The 22834-nt window shown below is 37.2% G+C and overlaps 1 protein-coding gene across 1 annotated transcript in view; it reads left to right on the top strand.

Moving 5' to 3' along the window:
- Positions 1 to 22834, top strand: part of THSD7B (thrombospondin type 1 domain containing 7B) — a 1096947-nt gene that overhangs the window by 624511 nt on the left and 449602 nt on the right. Inside the window, exons 11-12 of the mRNA XM_066232872.1 lie at positions 2132 to 2261; positions 6087 to 6190. Of these exons, the coding sequence (XP_066088969.1) occupies positions 2132 to 2261; positions 6087 to 6190 (234 nt within the window). The remainder of the gene's footprint in view (positions 1 to 2131; positions 2262 to 6086; positions 6191 to 22834) is intronic.

Raw genomic sequence — 22834 nt, 5'->3', positions numbered from 1 at the left:
CTTGTGGTGATCCAGAAGATGAAATCTAGATTTTCCTCTCTCCTCTCATCATCGTTTTCCCTTCCACTGTGTGTCCCATCCCCCATTGGTCAAACCCAACCAGAAACCAATGGATAAGCAGATGGATGATATACTCCTTCTATGAGATACAGAGCAGGTTAAAGAAGGACAGCCAATGAATGGAGGAGATGGAAAAGATTCCATACACATTTAACCTCCAAGTCAAGATCATGAAATGTACAGATGTGTTGGTCTTCCTTTTTTTCCTTAATCTCTTAAAATTATAGACATGAATTTTAACAGCCCTAATTCCTTGTCAAAAACAAAAGGAGAGGACCATCTGTAGATGAGAGATCTAAATTCATTTATGGAGACAATGGACAAAGACTGAAGGGCTGAGAAGGTGATGACATCACAGGAAGCCATGACTTAACTTAGCAGGAATGTGGGTGACAGTAGAAGAGGAAGCCATCTGCCCAGGGTAACTCCTTAGAACATTGGTGGCTGGTCTGATGAAAGACAGAAGTGAGCAGTGGGACTGAAAAGAAATTAGTTACATAAAGTTTTAAATAACTAGTAAGCCACATCAAAATATCAATATAATTATAAAAATTTGAACAGTGGTGCAAAGTAAATTCTCATCAATTATAGAAGAATGTCAATAGATAATGTCTAGAGTTAATAAAAAGTAATACCATACACATGTTGTTTATATATTTGAAGGTAAGCACAAGGAACTAAATACTGAAACAGTTCATCATGTTTGGGGAGGAGGACAGGGAATGGGTTGTAGGTCAGTGGCTTCTCACTATGTCTTTTCATAATAGTATTTTTAAAAACCATGGGAATAATAATTTAATCAAGGCTTCTCTTTGTTCCATTTTGTTTCATTCTACTTAGTTTACTGGTTTTCTAAAACCCTTCTTTTTAAAATAGTCTTTTATCTTTCCCAAACCTACATATTAACTCCATTTTCTCTCATACTCCCCATCTCTATATTTTTTATAAACCTGCTCTTGTGCACACGCACATAAGCCATGTACACATATCAGCCTTCTGAATGCAGTGACATCTTTCCTTGTAAATCCCATGGACTTTTTTGTCTCAGTGCCTTTTTTTCAAACTATTACTTTGGCTTGAAATGGCTTCAGCATTGGTTTTTTTTTTCTTATTTGGCCTTCCAGTCCCAGAATAAATTCTGCCTTCTTCATGAGCTGTCTTTGCTGTCCAGAACCAGGAATGATTATACTTTATTCTGCATCCTCTTAACTACATTGCAGTCTGACACTTCTTATTTTATAATGACCCAGAACTAGTTGTGTATCTATTGACCCCTTCTCTTGTTTAATCATAAACTGAAGAATTCATATCTTCACAACTAATGTAATATGTTGCACATAGTAATTGAAATAGTTGATAATTAAATTGATTTTTTTGATGTTGTTGGTTCAGAAGGCATGTAAATTTACGAAGTGAATGCTACAACACATTAAAGTGAACATCAACAGTCTTCTTATCGAGATGCCTATTAATACTTCTGCTTCTTAGCAAAACCATAAAGTCAACAATATTTTGTCATAATTTTAGCACCTCTTTTCTAAATTTCAATTACAAACATATTGTCTCAGGTTATGAGCAGTAAGAAATCTAATAAACTAATACCCATAAATATGATATTAATGTAGTAATTTTTTTGTTTGCATTGTAAAAAGTAGCCTAGAAAGGAAAATTCCTTACCTGAAGGCATCACTTGCTACTAGCAAAATGCTAGTTCTCTGAGCTATTGTTTTGAGATGAAAGAGGATTTCTGTGGCCTCTCAGATCATTTCATGTTATTCTTATGCCATAGGCAATATGGATTCAGATAATTTTGAGTATATTAAGACAGTGGGAAACAACCCTAGCATTGTAGAACATATAGACTTGAAATCACAATTAAGTGAAAAGTGTCTATTTTTACAAGTAAGATTGAGTATTAACCCCTGGTTTTCACTTGTTATTCTCATTTCCCAGGTAGTCTTTCCGCATGTTCTTACTTCACCTCTTTTTTTTTTCAATTCCTATCTAACCCTGTATTTTTATCTAAACCCACGTAAAAAGGCACTATAGTTTTATTTTTTCTTTACTTCAGGCAATGGCACAATGAAACAGTCTCGATACAGGATTGTCGACCAAGAAGCAGCCAATGGAGGCCAAGAATGTCCAGATACCTTATTTGAAGAACGAGAGTGTGAAGACGTCTCATTGTGCCCTATATATCGGTAATTAGTTACCTTTTTGAATAATCATTAAACGTCAGTGTAAAATATGACTGATTTTCTTTCATATAATGTATGATTTTTTAGTGAGAGATATGATAAGGTAATGATTATCTTCAAATAGCTCTATGGGTTTCCTTCCTATCTGGAATATATTTTGAGAGAGTAAAGCATATGACTCTAATTTATAGGAAAAAAGGAAACAAACATGTTTTGATTGTAAATGAGCTCCTGGAATTCTACATTCAGAAAATCAACTTTTAGGATCTGGATTCAAAGCGATTTAAGATGAGATCTTTACCTGAAACACACACACACACACACACACACACACACACACACACACACGTAACTTACCTCATGTTATCCTCATCAGAAATCCTTTCATCAGGAACTACAAACCAAACTTGTACTAATTTAATCAGTATTTTCAGTAAAATATTTTTTATTCTCAATTTTAATTATAAACATACTTTAATGGAAACATTTAGTAATTTAACTAATGGATAAAATGTGGTTTTTTATTTGTTTTTTTAAAAAAAATTATAACTTTTAAACTATAAAGTTTGTATCTTTCTTCTTGGCAATTTGGTAGCTATTTATAAAATACAACACCTGAGGTTTGTGTCTAGTCATAAATTTCCATACTCTTTTCACATTGGATTGAAACATTGCTTTGAAGATCATCTGGACTAAATTCAGTTTAGTATTACTGATTTGTGAAGAAATTTCATGGTCTTAAGAAGCATATGGTTATCAGCACACTTAAAAATGCCTGTTAGCAAAAATGCCTAGTGTCTCCCTGCATTATATGAGAAACTATATCTTAAAGCCATGAAATTAATGAGCTAATTTATTCAGAAAAATAGAAGTTGTTTTTTTTCTTCTAGGAAGATTCCTTACATTAGATGAAGTTTAGGGTAACATTGAAGAAATCTAAATTACTATCAATATTATCACCCCTTTTACTTCCATTGTTTCTACTCAGTAACCAGTCAGGGAAGATGTAGATAACCACTGGGAACAATCCCAGACTACTAGTTTTCCCTCATCCACCAGAGGGCCATTGTGGAAACACTGTCAATGTCCATCTTTTTGTGCCATGTATATAAATACTGAAACTTCTGAGCCAACTAAAAATCTCTTAGGGCTAGTTGCCAATTGAAAAAATATCCAAACCAAATATTATTATACATTTTATGAACCCAAGGCTATTGTAATCAGAGAAAATTCTAGGAACTATTAGTGGGCTCTTCCTTTTTACTGTCCACACTCCCATCTTGCTGCACACCAGTTTAGGCACTCATGTTTAAACTAGTTTCCATCAGTGGCCTCCTGCCATTTTCCCCAGAATTCAGTTCCACTGTGTGTGAATTGAATTATTGTATCATTTCTCCTGATGTGTGTAGCTTAATAAATGTCCAAGTCAACAGCATGATTCTGTACTCCTTAGTAAAATATCCTTGAATTTCCCATAATATTAGTTCCAACTTAGTTTTTGTTTTCTCTATCACTGCTATGTTATGGAAGCAAGTTAATGTAGACTTTTATCATTATCTTACGATTCTTCTCTCTGACTCCATTAAAGTGACATTTACCAAATTAAAATAGAATCAAAGTGTTCATAGAAATATTCCTGTGAATTTGAGCATCTTTCAAACATGTTCGGTTAGTAGGCAAAAAAGGAAGAGAGCTTGAGTATCTTTATATGGAACTGTCAACGGAGCCTGTGGCTCAATATTCAGGGATTTGGACTGAAAACTGGACTAACCTAACTTGTGCAATCTGGAACATGTCACTTAGCATGAGCTCAGTTTATCATTCTAACACTGAGAGTGTAACAAGAAAGTCCTGGCCTGACCAGGCAGTGGTTCAGTAGATAGAGCATAGGACTGGGATGCGGAGGACCCAGGTTCGAGACCCCGAGGTCACCAGCTTGAGCACAAGTTCATCTGGTTTGAGCAAAGCTCAACAGCTTGTACCCAAGGTCTCTGGCTTGAGCAAGGGGTTACTCAGTCTGCTGTAACCCCACGATCAAGGCACATATGAGAAAGCAATCAATGAACAACTAAGGTGCCACAATGAAAAATTGATGCTTCTCATCTGTCTCCCTTTCTGTCTGTCCCTATCTATCTTTCTCTCTGACTCTCTCTCTCTGTCAAAAAAAATAAAAGTCCTGAAAATTTCTTCCCTTTGTTTCAATCTGTACAGAATACAAAACTAGATTGAATTTCTTGGTCTCATTTTGGTTTAGAATTTAAGGGATCCCATATAAATTTAAGGGATCTGAATGAATGACATATTCTAATTGGAAAGTCAGACTAAAACCCTTTACTGTTTCAATTTCTGTTTTGGCATTACACTGAATGAGTCTATGCATATACAAAGTAAATTTAGAATACTTAAAATTAATATGTGATTTTGTTAAAAATGAAGGTTTTTCTCCTTAGCTGTTTCTTGATTTCTTTATAATTCTTCTCAATATGGAAGCCACTAGGATGAGGTCAATGATACATTCGTTTCATGTTTATATTTTATTGTATTGTGCTTGATTTTTCAGGATGGTATTCTATCTCTCTTTTAAGACCACCTCTGCCTCACTTATCTCCAATTATCCAAGGGACCCAATCTAAAGGAATGAGAGGAGGTTCTGGGTACTGATTCTAACAGCTGGCTATGCTGAGTGATTTCCAAACACTATATCAAGCTGTATTCATATAACTAAAAGGGTCCTTTAGAGTGACTTTTCCTGAACAAGGGAACTCTATTCTATGTTCTGATATACATTTTCTATTCTTTGTCTAAGATTCTTTTTCTATTATGGTAAAAAAAAAACACAAGGCATTTACTATCTATCTTAACCATTTTAAGTGTCCATTATGTACGCTCTTTTGCAAATCATTGTGCAACAAATCTCTAGATGTTTTTCGTCTTTCAAAACTGAGCAATGATATTTTAATTCATGTTCCTCCTGTTCATTCTTTGAAGTAGCATCTCTTCTCGTAGTTGTTGGCTTATATGAAAAAGTGTAAAAATATACTAAGCAATGGAGTAGAATCTGTGGTTTTACTTAAGGTTTGGATTTTGAAGCACATTCTGAAGGGACAGGTGTAAGGATGTAAGTCATACTCCATCATGTGGGTTATAAAAATAAGGAGTTTTGTTGATCTGAGAAAGGAAAAAGAAGGGAAAGCCAGAAGGTGTCCTAAGAGACTGTTTCCTCCTAGGAATAGAAATCTTGGTAATTCATCAGCTGCAGATCAATTTCTCATCTTCGGAATGAACTACCACATAAATAGGTACCCAGGCCTCACCCACTGCCCTGTCACTCTGCAGCCCACTGAGTTGTTTGAGTTACATCGAAGTCATGGGAAATGCCTTTTAAAAAAATTGAAGCTGAAGATCAAGTGTGAAGATTTGCCCCTGAAACTTTCAGGTGTTCAAAACTTGATTCTCTAATATTCTAATGGGACAGAAGAGTTGTCTCTTTTTTCCATAACAGTTTTAAGTTCATAAAGAACTGAGCTTCTAGATTTGATCTGTGTTTCTAATACTTTTTTATTGCTACTTTGCTATATGAACTAAGGTTTATGTGCAAAATGCCCATAATTTAAAAAATGGAATGAAGGCATTAACCATGAGTCTGGGGCAGAGTGGACTATTATCTCTAGTGCATGTCAGGCCTCCATTTTATGACATTGGTTTCAAATCCATTTTTATTGAATGACTATCTTTATGCTTTTGGATTTCAAATGTATCCATTTTAAGTATTTCTTTTGTATGTTTGTCATGATGAAATTTTTAGTTCGCTTTTCTTTGTGATTACAGGTGGAAACCACAGAAGTGGAGCCCCTGTATCTTGGTGCCAGAGTCCATCAGGCAGGGAATAATGAGCACCAGTGAAGCCTGTGGCAAAGGGGTGCAGACGAGAGGTAAGAGACTGTGCAAACAGTTTCATATTAGAATGCAACTGTAAGTTATATCACTCTTATAAACTCTTGATTATGTTTTTACTTGAATACATTATAACATTATTATATTGACTTATTTGTTAATGCCTGAGTATAAGATTGACATCAGTTAATGCTGGTATTAGACTATATTTTAACCATAACCAGCTAGTGTATCTAAAAACTAATGCAATGTATGCAGGTATCTGTTCTCAGTCATCAGCGTTCCCCAGTGCTGGTCCTCCACATGCACGTTGGACACTAGCCAAGGAGTGAAGAAAATGTCAAAATTGGACCCAATAGTATTCATTGACTTGTTAGGTGCTAATTACATATTTGGTGTGTGAATGAAAGGATAACTGAATGAATTGACTAATCTTCATAATTATTACTTAAATCATATATATATATATATATATATAATACATAGAAAGGAACTATTAAATTTTCTAGAAGACATTGTGACTAGGTTTCTGGATCTGAGTAAAAGTGTCTTTTATCATCAATGTGTAGAAGGTGTGGCATATTTAGATCTTTGGAAAACAGAGACTCATCAGACTGCTCATTTTTCTATTTCCCTTATAATTCAGGTGCTAGTGATATGAGTTTTAATAAAAGGTGCTTTAATCTTAAAATCCAAAAACTGTTACTCAAAGCATGTGTGTAACAAAATCAAACCTTTGTGACTAGCAGCATTATATTGGCTTCATAATTCTTCTAAAACAAATATTTAGAATTAAGTTTCTTTTCCTGTTTCATAGACTACTGTATTAGTCAGGATCATCATCCCAAGCCAGCACAGTCAGTATCTTTTTGTTGATTCAGAGGCATGAGGAAACCAACATGGCCAGGTGGCAGTCTTAAATTCCACTTCAGTGGAATCATTGCTGTGTCTCCTAATGGAAGCATTCCACTCTTTGAAATTAAGACTTATAGGCCCACAGAGCATAAGATCATGGGGACAGGAAGCAGAAAATTTACTAATGGCTTACTAGGGGTAAGAATGTGTTGTGCATGTATTTATTACAATGAACCACTGAGTCTGATCATCCAACTCCTAGTCACTCTGTGTGTTCACAATGCCCTGTCCTCAAAGACCCTGCTCAGCTTTTTACGCTTAATGCTTTCTTTATGCTTAATGCTTTTTTTATGGAATCAATTCATCTTATATTTAGTCTCCCTTTTTTCCTGCTGCATTCTATTTTTCCCAGTATTACTGTCTTTTCCAAAGAATCCTGCATTCTTGTGATGTGCCCGGTGTACGACAGTTTTGGTTTTGTCATTTTTGTCTCCAGCAATGTTTGAGGTTTAATTTGCTCTACAGTGGTAGTTCAGCTTTTATGGAAAATGGAAGTATAAGAGGAAGAAACTTAAATAGTCTAACATACTTTGATGAAATTGCCTTTAATAGGGTAAAACTTCAGTTCTAAAAAAACATGTTGAAAATTCCTAGGAAGGAGTGAATTTGTCTATGGAGAGATACAGTCTGATTCTTAATTTATTGTTCACAGTGACCTCTTAAAAACTAGCTGAACAGACTTGCCTGTACTTTACTGTTGGGTATTATTTTCTTCTCATTCTTAAGCTTGTGAGTATATACTATCATGGCCTAGAGACTTAACTTCTCCAACAATATAATGAAAACCAGAGGAGGTATTATATATCAAAGTTGTCCTGTCTAACATTTCCTTGACTTCCATGAAATACTTGCATTCTTTGTTGGTTCATTTTCACTGAACGCTGTATGTGGACCAATGGAGACAAATTTTTAATCTTTGTGAAATCTTTTGTTCTTCCTTAGTTGATTTTTGTCACCTCAAAAGGCATTATCTCCTTTCATAATAAAATTTGCTCATTTTCCTTACAAAGAATCATTTAAAATGAAGGTCCTTCCCAGAAAAAAAAAATAGGAAAAATAATTCACTTCTTTAATTGCTATAATAACTTTATTAGATATAATTTGTATACCATATAATTCACCCTATTAATATGTACAGTTCAATGGGTTTTATTTTATTCACAGTATTTCACTTTTAAAATAAGCTCTAAATCACCTTTATTTTTAAAAGGAAGAGGGTTAGAAATTGGTAGGCACGAGTAACATTAAAGGAATGGTGGTGTAAAAGATCCCCTTGGTCTCTGCCCTTGGAGTTTCAACAATTTGAACATGTATAACTCAACAAAAGACTTCCTGCTCAACACACAAACACGTGTGAGAGATCTGCACATTAAAACTTCTAAAGAAGGGCAAGTAGGAGTGAACCAGGCAGACGAGGAGGGAGAAAAGCTGAAATGTGCCATGGACGCAGCCCTGCAGCTGGGAGCTCATGGCAGGTCTCGGACAGGAGAGGAGAAGAATCAGGGTGTGGTGGCACTCTCTTCAGCTAGGAGGAGCAATGGAATCTAGTGAGCATTCCTGCAGAGTGGACAGTACTACCTGCAGCTAAGCCCAATGACCTGGCAGGGTCCAAGTACAGAGATGCAGCCTCGGTTGTCTGGTAACTGGCATTCCAGACAGTGAAACAATGCCATGGAGCCCGGACACCCCTTCACCTCTCAGAGCTTGCTTCCTTTCACCTTTTGTGGTGGAATACAGAGTACATCATCTATAATCCTAAAAACTGGTACTACAATATCACTTTTCCCCTGAGTGATAGGGGTCTCTGTGACTAATTCCAAATTTAAGTAGAGGTGAAGGGGGAGGTCTACTGGTCACCATTGCCAGGAGAGCAAAGCAACAAAAGAGGTGTCCTGGTTCCTCCAGCTCAACCCCATCCAGATGTAGCATTGTGGCTACATTGTGAAGGAAAGCACTGGAATTTTGGAGATTTGGAGCCACATTGCACACCCCATTTCCTTGTGGTGTTGGTTCCCAAGACTGAGATGCCAAGAACACATGGAAATTATCCAAATTACAAGGAAACACAGGCCATTTTGTTATTCAGTGCTACCTACTGGAAGACAATAGAAATATTTTTTTTGTATTAATCTACTAGAGTAATACCACTCATACACAAATGCCTAGACAAAGAAGTAATCCAATTAAATATCGTGAATAACGAGGTAACAAGGCAGCTCAGAAAGAAAATAAAAAACCTCCAGAAAACAAACTTAAAATCATGAAACTATGTGACTAAATCAGTGGTTTTTAACTGCTGGTCCATAGGTCAGTGCAGGTTTGCAAAAAATTTTATGCCGGTCTACAAAAGAGATACTACCCTGATGTTGTATGAAGATGTTCATACAACATCAGGGCAGTTAACTTTTTTATGGACTGGCTTAAAATTTCTGTTGAGTCAATCTCAATCCACTATCCAGTGGTTGAAAAACACTGATTTAAATGACAAATGATTCAAGATTGCAGTTCTAAAAAAAATCAGCAAGACGCAAGAAAATTTAGACAATTAAATGAACTCAGAAAGCAAATAAACCAACAGAACAAGTACTTTACCAAAATGATTGAAAGTTAAAAAAAATAATCAAACAGAAATTCTGGAGATAAAGAGCTCAATAAAAGAGATCAAGAATGAATTAGCAGGCGTAGGGACTAGAGCTGACCTGATGGAGGAAAATATTAGTAATATTGAAGATAGAAATCTAGAAATGATGCAGAGGAAAGAAGAGACTTGAATAATAAATAAATAAATAAACAAACAAACAAACATTATAAGACCCATTTGACTCCTTCAGACAGAGCAATATAAGAATAATAATCATACAAAGAAACGAGGAAAAAGGAAACAGAGCCTATTCAAACAATTGATGAGAACTTCCCAAACCTATGGAAAAAGCTAGATCCTAGAATCCAAGAAACAAAAAGAACACCAAATTACCTAAACTCAAAAGGGCCTCTACAAGGCACATTGTATTAAAACTCAAAACTTAATAGATAAATAATTATCAAGGCAGCGTGGGAAAAGAATAAATGTAACCTATAAAAGAAAACCCATTATATTGTCATCCATCTTCTCAGCATGCACTCTACAATCTAAAATAGACAGTAGAATAAAATATTCAAACTACAGAAAGAAAAAATTACAAGCCAAGAATAATATATCTATCAAATTATCGTATAGATATGAAGGAGAAATAAAGACTTTTCCAAAAGTACAGAAACTGAGAGGATTTATCATCAGAAGAGCTCCATTGCAGAAAACGCTCAAGGAAATTATTTTGCCTGGGACAAAGAACAGGATATCTCAAAACTAAGAGTAAGATTATCAACAAATGTACAGCAAACAGGGATAATTTGTGACAACAAAAACATTAAAGGTGGCCCTGGCCGGTTGGTTCAGCGGTAGAGTGTCGGCCTGGCGTGCGGGGAACCTGGGTTCGATTCCCGGCCAGGGCATATAGGAGAAGCGCCCATTTGCTTCTCCACCCCCCTCCTTCTTCTCTGTCTCTCTCTTCCCCTCCCGCAGCCAAGGCTCCATTGGAGCAAAGATGGCCCAGGCACTGGGGATGGCTCCTTGGCATCTGCCCCAGGCGCTAGAGTGGCTCTGGTCATGGCAGAGCGATGCCCTGGAGGGGCAGAGCATCGCCCCCTGGTGGGCAGAACGTCGCCTCTGGTGGGCGTGCCAGGTGGATCCCAGTTGGGCGCATGCGGGAGTCTGTCTGTATCTCCCCGTTTCCAGCTTCAGAAAAATACAAAAACAAACAAACAAAAAAAACATTAAAGGTTAGGGAGTAAACTCTGAATTTTGAAAGAAGGATGTAGATCATATATATAGTTAAGAAAAGGACATTGTAATATAAAAATTTCTTTTTCATAAATCTAATGGTAAACTCCAAAAACTGAGCTATATAACTTGAAAAAATAAACAAACAGAAAAACATATGGAATACCACTAAACAAAAACAACAGATAGAGACACAAAGGAAGGGAACCAATGGAGGTTCAAAACAATGAGAAAACAAAAGGTAAAATGCCTATAAGAAATCATCATACATCAATAATCACTCTAAGTGTAAACTGAACTCACCAATAAAAAGGCACAGAGTAGCATATTAAGTCAAAAAACAAAATTCAACTACATGCTGCCTTCAGGAGACACATCTAAGCTGCAAAGACTAAGATAGACTCAAAGTAAAAGGTTGTAAAATGATTCTCCAAGTAAATAGCATTCAAAAAAAAGCAGGTGTAGTCATACTTATTTCTGACAAGATGAATTTCAAGATAACTAAGGTAATAGTAGACAAAGATAGCCATTTTATAATCATAAAGGAGACAACTACATCAAGAAGAAATAACACTTCCCTTAATATGTCTGCACCCCATTAAAGAGCACCCTAAAATATAAAGCAACCAATAAAAGAACTAAAGGGAGAATCTGACAAAAACACAATCATAGTAGGTAATGTAAATACTCCATTGAGAGCTCTAGATGGAGCATCCAAACAGAAAATTAATAAAGAAATATTGGCCTTAAATGACACATTAGCCCAAATGAACATAATTGTCACAGAGCCCTTTATCCCAGAACATTCAGATTATATATTTTTCTCCAGTGCAAATGGAACATTCTCCAAAATAGACCATATGTTGGGCCATAAAACTAACCTCAACAAATTCAAGAAGGTTGAAATTATACCAAGCCTATTATCTGATTATAAGTCTCTGAAATTAGAATTCAACAGCAAAAAGAAAGCAAAGAAATTCACGAAAATTTGGAAATTAAACAATGTATGTCTAAAATATACTGGATCAAAGAAGAAATAAGTCAGAAATCAAAAGACATATATAGGCCCTGGCTGGTTGGCTAAGTGGTAAACTGTTGCCCAGAGTGTGGAAGTCTGGGGTTTAATTCCCAGTCAGGGCACACAGGAGAATTAGCCATCTGCTTCTTTACTCCTCCCCTGCCCTCTTCTCCCCTCTTGTTCCCCCCCATAGCCATGGCTCTAATGGTTTGAACAGATTAGTCCTAGTATCCATTTCCTCACCTCAGGCACTAAAATAGCTCAGTTGCTGAGCAATGGAGCAGTGGCCCCAGATGGGTGGGCAAAGCATTGCCTGCTAAGGGGCTTGCTGGGTAGATCCCTGTTGGGATGCATGTGGGAGTCTGTCTCTCTGCCTTTATGCCTCTCACTTAATAGTAATTTTTTTTAAAAAATATATGCAGTCAACACGACATAGTAAACATATGGGATGCAGTGAAAGCAGTAATAAAAGGAAAGTTTATATCATTATAGGCTAGTATCAAGAAATAAGAAAAATCTCAAGTAATAAATCAAAGATTACATCTTAAAGAACTAGAAAAAGAAGAACAAAAGCTACCCAAAGTCAGCAGAAAAAAACCAAATAGTAAAAATTAGAGCAGAACTAAATAAAATACAGAATGAACAAAAAAAAAGTATAGAAAAAAATTAATACAATAAAGAGCTGGTTCTTTGAAAAGATCAATAAAATTGACAAATCCTTGGCTAGACTCACCAAGGAAAAAAAGAGAAAGGACTCATATAAACAAAATTTGAAATGAAAGAGAAATTACCACAGACTTTATAGATGTACAAAGGATCATACTAGACTACTGTGAAAGACTATATGCCACCAAATTCAACAATCTAGAAGAAATGAATAAGATCCTAGAAATACATAACCTTTTTAGATTAAATCATGGAAAACTAGAAAATCTAAATAGACTGATCAACTGTGAGAAAATTAAAACAACCACCAAAAACCACCCCCAAAATAAAAGATTTTGAATTCACTAGTGAATTCTACCCAGCATTTAAAGAATATTTGATACCTATTTCTCTCAAACTTTTCCAAAAGTTGAAGAAAAAGCAATACTTTCTAACATATTTTATGTGACCAGCTTAAATCTAATACCAAAGCTGGTAAAGATAACACAAAAAGAGAAAACCATAGACCAGTATCTCTGATAAATACAGACAAAAAAATACTAAACAAAATACTAGCAAATTGAATATAATGCATTAAAAATATAAAATATCACAGACAAGTGGGTTCTATTACAGGAAGACAGGGATAGTACAATATAACACAAATTGATCAATGTACTATACCACATTAAAAAAACAAAAGAAAAATTTATATCACTTTCTTAATAGATATAGAAAAAGCATTTGATAAGACACATCCATTTATGATTAAAACACTCAATAAAGTGGGTATAGAAGTAAAGTACCTCAACACAATAAAGGCCATATATGACAAACCATCAGGCAATATCATAATCTATGGTAAAAAAAATAAAAGCATTTCCTCTAACATCAGGAACAAGACAAGGATACCCATTCTCACCACTCTTATTCAACATGCTTCTGGAAATCCTACCCAGAGCAATCAGGCAAGAGAAAGAAATGAAAGATAAATTGGAAATAAAGAAGTAAAAGTGTCACTTTTTACAGATGATGTACATGACTTTTTGTATAGTAAACCCTAAAGACTCCTCAAAAAAAAAACTATTAGAAACAATAAATATATACAGTGAAGTTGCAGGATACAAAATCAGTGTACAAAAATTCATTGCTTTTTTTGGCGGCAAGATGATGATAGAGTGGACAGATGTACCAATTTCCACCTCCCAGAACCAAAGTGGATTACAACTTAATTTTAAGAACCATCATCTGGAAAAACCAACTTTGGACTAAACTAAGAGGACTCTTTAACCAAGAAACACCAAAGAAGCCATACTGAGACTGGTAGGAAAAAAAGGAACATGGAGAGGGCTGCCCGGCTCCCGGGAGCGAACAGCAGGCTAGAAAGACTCGCATGGCGGGAAGTGAGTTTAATGGAGAGGGGAGGTCCCTGGCTCCAGGAACAAAGCCCCAGCCTGCAGCCTCAGAGCATAGAAGAAGTGTATGGACAGTATTTAGCTGCAAAACAAGTCAGGATACTGTTTGTGAGAAGGAGACAGATTTCTCAGACCCAGGATTCTTCTTTTTTTTTTTTTTTTAATATTTTTTATTTATTTATTTATTTTAATAAATTTTTATTAATGGTAATGGGATGACATTAATAAATCAGGGTACATATATTCAAAGAAAACATGTCTAGGTTATTTTGTCATCAAATTATGTTGCAAACCCCTCGCCCAAAGTCAGATTGTCCTCCGTCACCCTCTATCTGTGCCCCTCCCCCTCCCCCTAACTCTCTCCCTCCCTCCCTCCCATGTCCTCCCTCCCCCCACCCCTGGTAACCACCACACTCTTGTCCATGTCTCTTAGTCTCATTTTTATGTTCCACCAATGTATGGAACCATGTAGTTCTTGTTTTTTTTCTGATTTACTTATTTCACTCCTTATAATGTTATCAAGATCCCACCATTTTGCTGTAAATGATCTGATGTCATCATTTCTTATGGCTGAGTAGTATTCCATAGTGTATATGTGCCACATCTTCGTTATCCAGTCTTCTATTGCAGAGCTTTTTGGTTGTTTCCATGTCTTGGCCACTGTGAACAGTGCTGCAATGAACATGGGGCTACATGTGTCTTCACGTATCAATGTTTCTGAGGTTTTGGGGTATATACCCAGTAGAGGGATTGCTGGGTCATAAGGTAGTTCTATTTGCAGTTTTTTGAGGAACCACCATGCTTTCCTCCATAATGGTTGTACTACTTTACAGTCCCACCAACAGTGAATGAGGGTTCCTTTTTCTCCACAGCCTCTCCAACATTTGCTATTACCCGTCTTGTTGATAATAGCTAATCTAACAGGAGTGAGGTGGTATCTCATTGTAGTTTTGATTTGCATTTCTCTAATAACTAATGAAGCTGAGCATCTTTTCATATATCTGTTGGCCATTTGTATCTCTTCCTGAGAGAAGTGTCTGTTCATGTCCTCTTCCCATTTTTTTATTGGATTGTTTGTTTGTTTGTTGTTGAGTTTTATGAGTTCTTTGTAAATTTTGGATATTAGGCCCTTATCTGAGCTGTCGTTTGAAAATATCAGTTCCCATATAGTTGGCTGTCTGTTTATTTTGATATCAGTTTCTCTTGCTGAGCAAAAACTTTTAATTCTGATGTAGTCCCATTCATTTATCTTTGCCTTCACTTCTCTTGCCATTGGAGTCAAGTTCATAAAATGTTCTTTAAAACCCAGGTCCATGATTTTAGTACCTATGTCTTCTTCTATGTACTTTATTGTTTCAGGTCTTATATTTAGGTCTTTGATCCATTTTGAATTAATTTTAGTACACGGGGACAGGCTGTAGTCGAGTTTCATTCTTTTGCATGTGGTTTTCCACTTTTCCCAACACCATTTGTTGAAGAGGCTTTCTTTTCTCCAATGTGTGTTGTTGGCCCCTTTATCAAAGATTATTTGACCATATATATGTGGTTTTATTTCTGGGCTTTCTATTCTGTTCCATTGGTCTGAGTGTCTATTTTTCTGCCAATACCATGCTGTTTTGATTATCATGGCCCTATAATATAGTTTAAAGTCAGGTATTGTAATGCCCCCAGCTTCATTCTTTTTCCTTAGGATTGTTTTGGCTATTCGGGGTTTTTTATAATTCCATATAAATCTGATGATTTTTTGTTCCATTTCTTTAAAAAATCTCATAGGGATTTTGATGGGAATTGCATTAAATTTGTATATTGCTTTGGGTAATATGGCCATTTTGATTATATTTATTCTTCCTATCCAAGAACAAGGAATATTTTTCCATCTCATTGTATCTTTTTCGATTTCCCTTAACAATGCTTTGTAATTTTCATTATATAGGTCCTTTACGTTCTTTGTTATGTTTATTCCTAGGTATTTTATTTTTTTTGTTGCAATCGTGAAGGGGATTATTTTTTTGAGTTTGTTTTCTAATATTTCATTGTTGGCATATAGAAAGGCTATGGACTTTTGTATGTTAATTTTGTATCCTGCGACCTTACTGTATTGGTTTATTGTTTCTAATAATCTTTTTGTGGAGTCCTTCGGGTTTTCGATGTATAGGATCATATCATCAGCAAAAAGTGATAGCTTTACTTCTTCTTTTCCGATATGGATGCCTTTTATTTCTTTGTCTTGTCTGATTGCTCTGGCCAGAACTTCTAGCACCACGTTGAATAAGAGTGGAGAGAGTGGACAACCCTGTCTTGTTCCTGGTTTAAGGTAGAAAGTCCTCAGTTTTATGCTGTTTAATAGGATGTTGGCTGATGGTTTATCATATATGGCCTTAATCATGTTGAAATATTTTCCTTCTATACCCATTTTGTTCAGAGTCTTAAACATAAAATTGTGTTGTATTTTATCAAAAGCCTTTTCTGCATCTATTGATAAGATCATGTGGTTTTTGTTCTTTGTTTTGTTGATATGGTGTATTACGTTAACCGTTTTGCGTATGTTGAACCATCCTTGAGATTCTGCGATGAATCCCACTTGATCATGATGTATTATTTTTTTAATATGTTGTTGTATTCGGTTTGCCAGTATTTTGTTTAGTATTTTAGCATCTGTATTCATTAGAGATATTGGTCTGTAGTTTTCTTTCTTTGTTCCATCCTTGCCAGGTTTTGGTATGAGGGTTATGTTGGCCTCATAAAATGTGTTTGGAAGTATTGCTTCTTCTTCAATTTTTTGGAAGACTTTGAGTAGAATAGGAACCAAGTCTTCTTTGAATGTTTGATAGAAATCACTAGTATAACCGTCTGGGCCTGGACTTTTATTTTTGGGGAGATTTTTAATAGTTTTTTCTATTTCCTCCCTGCTGATTGGTCTGTTTAGGCTTTCTGCTTCTTCATGACTCAGTCTAGGAAGGTTGTATTGTTCTAGGAATTTATCCATTTCTTCTAGATTGTTGTATTTGGTGGCATATAATTTTTCATAGTATTCTACAATAATTCTTTGTATATCTATGATGTCTGTGGTGATCTCTCCTCTTTCATTTTGGATTTTATTTATTTGAGTCCTGTGCCTTTTTTCCTTGGTGAGTCTTGCCAAGGGTTTGTCAATTTTGTTGATCTTTTCAAAGAACCAGCTCCTTGTTTTATTGATTTTTTCTATAGTTTTTCTGTTCTCTATTTCATTTATTTCTGCTCTGATTTTTATTATCTCCTTTCTTTGGCTGGTTTTGGGTTGTCTTTGTTCTTCTTTTTCTAGTTCCTTAAGGTGTGAAGTTAAGTGGTTTACTTCGGCTCTCTCTTGTTTGTTCATATAGGCCTGAAGTGATATGAACTTTCCTCTTATTACTGCTTTTGCTGCATCCCAGAGATTCTGATATGTCGTATTTTCATTTTCATTTGTCTGTAAAGATCTTTTGATTTCTGCGCTTATTTCTTCTTTGACCCATTCATTTTTTAGAAGTATGTTGTTTAGTTTCCACATTTTTGTGGGTTTTTCCCCCTCTTTTTTGCAGTTGAATTCTAGTTTCAAGGCTTTATGATCAGAAAATATGCTTGGTGCAATTTCAATTTTTCTAAATTTGCTGATATTGTCTTTGTGGCCCAACATATGGTCAATTCTTGAGAATGTTCCATGTACACTAGAGAAAAATGTATACTCTGTCGCTTTGGGATGAAGTGTCCTGTAGATGTCTATCATATCCAGGTGTTCTAGTATTTCGTTTAAGGCCACTATATCTTTATTGATTCTCTGTTTGGATGACCGATCTAGAGCCGTCAGCGGTGTATTGAGGTCTCCAAGTATGATTGTATTTTTGTTAGTTTTTGTTTTAAGGTCAATAAGTAGCTGTCTTATATATTTTGGTGCTCCTTGGTTTGGTGCATATATATTAAGGATTGTTATGTCTTCTTGATTCAACTTCCCCTTAATCATTATGAAATGACCATTTTTGTCTCTGAGTACTTTTTCTGTCTTGTAGTCAGCATTATTAGATATGAGTATTGCTACGCCTGCTTTTTTTTTGGGTGTTGTTTGCTTGGAGTATTGTTTTCCAGCCTTTCACTTTGAATTTGTTTTTATCCTTGTTGCTTAGATGTGTTTCTTGTAGGCAGCATATAGTTGGATTTTCTTTTTTAATCCATTCTGCTACTCTGTGTCTTTTTATTGGTAAGTTTAATCCATTTACATTTAGTGTAATTATTGACACTTGTGGGTTCCCTACTGCCATTTTATAAATTGCTTTCTGTTAGTTTTGTATCTAGTTTGATTCTTCTCTTTTGTTTTTCTATCATTTGTTTTTGTTTGTTTGTGTTCCATACTTCTTTCCTCTGTTGCTACCTTTTTTAAGTCAAGTGTTTTTGTGGTGGTTTTTTTAAGGGTGGTTACCATTAAGTAATGAAAAGGGTACCTACCATATTCATTGTAGTACCCTATCTTATAAGTATTTCTGCACTTCATCATCCTTTGCTACTGTTAATCTCCATCCTCTCCCCCCTTTTTTTCCTTTGTTGTCACAGTTTAAGTTTGGTTTTATTGTGTTCTTGGTGGAGCTGTTACTTGTGGTGTTGTTTTCTTTTGTTCTTTGAATCTGGTTGGAAAACCCCCTTTAGTATTTCCTGGAGTGGGGGCTTTCTGCTGATAAATTCTCTCATCTTTTCTGTATTTGTAAATGTTTTTATATCTCCTTCATACTTGAAGGATAGATTTGATGGGTATAGTATTCTTGGCTGAAAGTTCCTCTCTTTCAGGGCTTTAAATATTGGGGTCCACTCTCTTCTAGCTTGTAGAGTTTCTGCTGAGAAGTCTGATGATAATCTAATAGGCCTTCCTTTATATGTTGTACTCTTCTTTTCCCTGGCTGCCTTGAGAATTTTTTCTTTGTCATTGGTTTGTGTCATCTTTATTATGATGTGCCTTGGAGTGGGTTTGTTGGGGTTAAGAAAACTTGGTGTTCTGTTTGCTTCTTGAATTTGAGGCTTTAGTTCCTTCCACAGGCTTGGGAAGTTCTCATCTATTATTTGTTTGAGTATATTCTCCATTCCATTTTCTTTCTCTTCTCCCTCTGATATACCTATTATTCTTATGTTATTTTTTCTGATGGAGTCAGACAATTCCTGTAGGGCTTTCTCGTTTTTTATTATTTTTGAGTCTCTTTCTTCTTCTCTCTGTTGTGCCTCAAGTTGTTTGTCTTCTATTTCACTAATCCTATCTTCAATCTGGGCTGTTCTGTTAGCTAAGCTTGTTACCTCGTTTTTCAGCTCGTGAATTGAGTTTTTCATTTCTGTTTGATTTGTTTTTATAGTTTCAATTTCCTTGGTAATATATTCTTTGTGTGCATTGAGTTGTTTTCTGATCTCCCTATATTGCCTTTCTGTGTTTTCTTGTATCTCTCTGAGTATTTTTAAGATTTCTATTTTAAAATCTCTGTCATGTAGCTCCAAGGCTTCCAATATGTTAAGTCTTTTCTCCATATATTTTTCCACATCTATTTGTGTTACCTCTCTTTCTTTTGTACCCATAATATTCAATTTCCTCTTTCTTATCAGCATCTGACGGTGGTCTTATTGATAGCACTAATTAGAATTAATAAAGAGTAAAAAGTAAAAAAAAAAAAAAAAGGTAAAACACCCCACAAAAAAAAAACAGTAATAATTTATTATTTCCCCCTTTTTTTCTCTCTTCTCTTTCCCTCCTCTCCCCTCCTCAGGGAAATATCGTGCCTATAATGGAGGGCCTGATTTGGGGTGAAGAGTTCAAGGGGCAAAAAAAAGGAAGTAGGGACCTACTAAATGCAAAAAAAAAAAAAAAAAAAGGAAGAAAATCTTAGACAAGCATAAGATGATTTGCTTGTAAGTGATGGTCAACTAAGAGATATAATGAGAGGGATAAAAGGGAACCAGAAAAAAGGACCAAAAAAGAATAATAAAGAAGAAAAAATAAAAATAATAAGTAAAAATCTGTTGTATTAAGTGGAGCGAAGACTAAATACAATGGAGACCTTGGGTTGGGAGGACCCAAAATGCCACAAAAATAAACAAACAAGAAAAAAGAAAAAAAATAAAAACAAAAGCAAAAAAGAGAAATAAAGCCAAAAAAAAGCCTTGAGTCCCAAATTAACTCATTTGTTCGTGATTGAGGATTATATGGGATGAAAGTAAAATGAGAAAAGAAAAAACGAATAGAAAGGAAAAAATAAGAAAAAGAGAACAACGAAGGAAGAAATAAAATAGGAAGAGAAAAAAACAAAATAAAGCAAGATAAAAAAAAAACAAAAGAGGAGAGAGTGAGAGTTAAGTGTTTTGGAGTATAACCTTAAAGAAGGGTGAGGATGAAGAAGAAAAATAAAATGCAACACTCATGGGTAGTGTAGTTCAAGAAAGGGGAAGCATAAGATGGGCAGAGAATAGAAGGACCGAGGTGGAGGAAATAAAGGCAAAAAGATAGAAGAAACAAACAACAACAACAACAAAAAAAAATTAGTGGATCAAGTTGTAAAGTCTGTGGGTTTTTCTTGATTTTGAGAGGTTAACTTCTTCCTTTTTCTTTTCTCTCCCTCTTCCTGGTCAGTGACTCTGTACCCCAGGCTCTGCCCCTGTGTCACTCTAAGGTAGGGATTTGCAGTTGATGGGATTCTATGGCAATGTCATATAATTGGCTTTAGTCTTGCTGGAAGTAAAGGCTTGTTGGCGTTTGCAGGGTCCAACGATGAGAGAGTTTGCTTTCCTGGATTCTCTCTCCTAGTCCCCCCTTTCTGAATTAGCAGCCTGGTGATCCAGCTATAAGGCTGCAACTGCTTCTGCCTGGGGAGTAAGAGGCTCAAAGAGCTGGGAAATCCCCACTCTATCCCCACTCAGTGCAAGGCTTTGGGAAAGGCTCTGACAGTCAGGGCCTCCAGTGTAATCAGGCGAGGGTGGGAGTCAATTGTTGTCAAGGTGACTGTTCAGCGCCTATCATTTAGTTGGACCTCTGAACCTAGGCTTTCCACACTTTGTAGCCTGTTTTTGCAGGGAAGAAGAGGCACTAGTCTCTGCTTACGACTAGTGTAGTATAGACCTTATTATCTGCTAAGTCCTTCTTGTTAGCGTTTATCCCTGAATATGGAGGCTCTATCAATCAGAAGTTGCCCCCGCCCCTTTAGCGAGAGGCACTAAAAAATATCACGCCTCTTGTCTTGGATCGCTGAACTGAGAGAGATCTTATCAAATAGAACCGAGGGTGCGCAGATTTCATGGGTTAAGCTAATTTCAGTGATTGGGTCGCAGCTGTGCTTCCGAAGGTATTTTAGGCTGCCTGTGCGCGCCCCTCCCCCAATGCTTGATTGTTAGCTTGAATGGCTGGGTGAGGTGCCCCGCCCACGGAGAGAATCTCCCAAGCCTCTCCCGCTCGCCCCGCCACTGGCGGCTGGACCGCACTAAGCGCAGGATAATGGAGCCCCCTGGGTGTGCGGGCTGGCAGGGCGCCCTGGGCGCGTGGAATGCCCAAGGCACGCGCGCGAATAGGGCGCTCCGGGCACCGGTGGCTGGCGACCCCCACTCGCAGTGTGCGGGCCGCTGGGAACATCAGCGGTGCTCAACCGGGACCGGGCGCGCGCGCGGCTGCTCGCGGCGCTGGCTCGTGGTGGCGGCTCGCGGTGGCGGTTCGCGGCGGCCGCTCCCGGTGGCAGCTCGCGGGGGCTCGTGGCTCATGGTGGCGGCTCGCGTCAGCAGCTCTCGGCGGCTCATGGTTCCCAAGTATATGGGCTGACTCACCACAGGCGCACTTCCTTGCGGTTTGAAAGAACGTCCCTGTGGTAGATTCCTCCACACCCTTGTCTCTCAGATTCAAGTGATAACAGTCCTTTCGCTTTCAGTTTGTGTGGAACTCCGGAATGCTCCGAGGATAAATTTTTCTGTTTCTAGTTGATAAATTTGTTGTGGTTTAGGGGAGAGCTGTCAGACGCGCTGCTCACGGCGCCATTTCCGTGACGTCACTCCCCAGGATTCTTCTTAAAGGGACCACGCAGAAAACCTCTTTCACAACCACTCACCTGGGGCTCCATGGGAAGGGGAGAGGGGAGAGGACCAGAGTAGCAGGAAGAGAGTGCAATCTAGGAGACACAAGCAGAAACATTTTGAGGGACAGCCACCTTAACCCCTGGGCTGAGTGACTCCCCAAATCTGAAGTGAATCTTTCCCTGGAACCAGCAATACCAGCAAAGGGAAACAGGACACCAGCCAAATAAGCTCTTCCATGGCACTCAGAGCAGAGACGCTTAGAAGGAGAGAGCCTTAAGGAATAGAGTATTGAATGCTAGGATCTGAGGTGCAGTGCCCCCAACCACATTGTTGAGGGCTTGCCGGGGGTGGCTGGCAGTGGGATGTGGACGTGTGGTCCTGTCCGCAAGGGCAGAAGCCGGGCCGGCCACCACTGAGGTCCAACATCAGCTCAGTCTTACCTGTTGGGAGTGGAATGGGTGCACGAAAGCTGTCCAGCCAGCTGTGGGCCATCTGCAATCCTGCCCACAGGGGAAAGGCAAAAGCCTGGGATCTGCAGAAACCTGTGGCTGAGTGTGCATGTTGATGAAATAAGTTTTTAAATATGACATATATGTGTGCTTGCTTATAGTTTGCATTGTGTGTGGGGGGACAGGCTGTAGGCAGGCAGGATTCTTATAGCCTAAGGCTTGGTGTTAAGACTAAGCCTTTCCCACCCTTTTTGATGTAGGTTGGTATACTCTCATGAGGAATCCCATTATGTCTCAGATAAGTGACTTTGTATCAGAGACTTCCTTGTTTGTATATTGGATTAAAGATTTTTATTTCTATACTATAAAGTGGGGCAGACCAG

This window comes from Saccopteryx bilineata, chromosome 5 (genome assembly GCF_036850765.1).
Source record: "Saccopteryx bilineata isolate mSacBil1 chromosome 5, mSacBil1_pri_phased_curated, whole genome shotgun sequence".
In the NCBI taxonomy this organism is placed as follows: Eukaryota; Metazoa; Chordata; class Mammalia; order Chiroptera; family Emballonuridae; genus Saccopteryx; species Saccopteryx bilineata.
The sequence above is the reverse complement of the archived record's forward strand: the minus strand, read 5'-3'. Positions and strand labels throughout refer to the sequence as shown.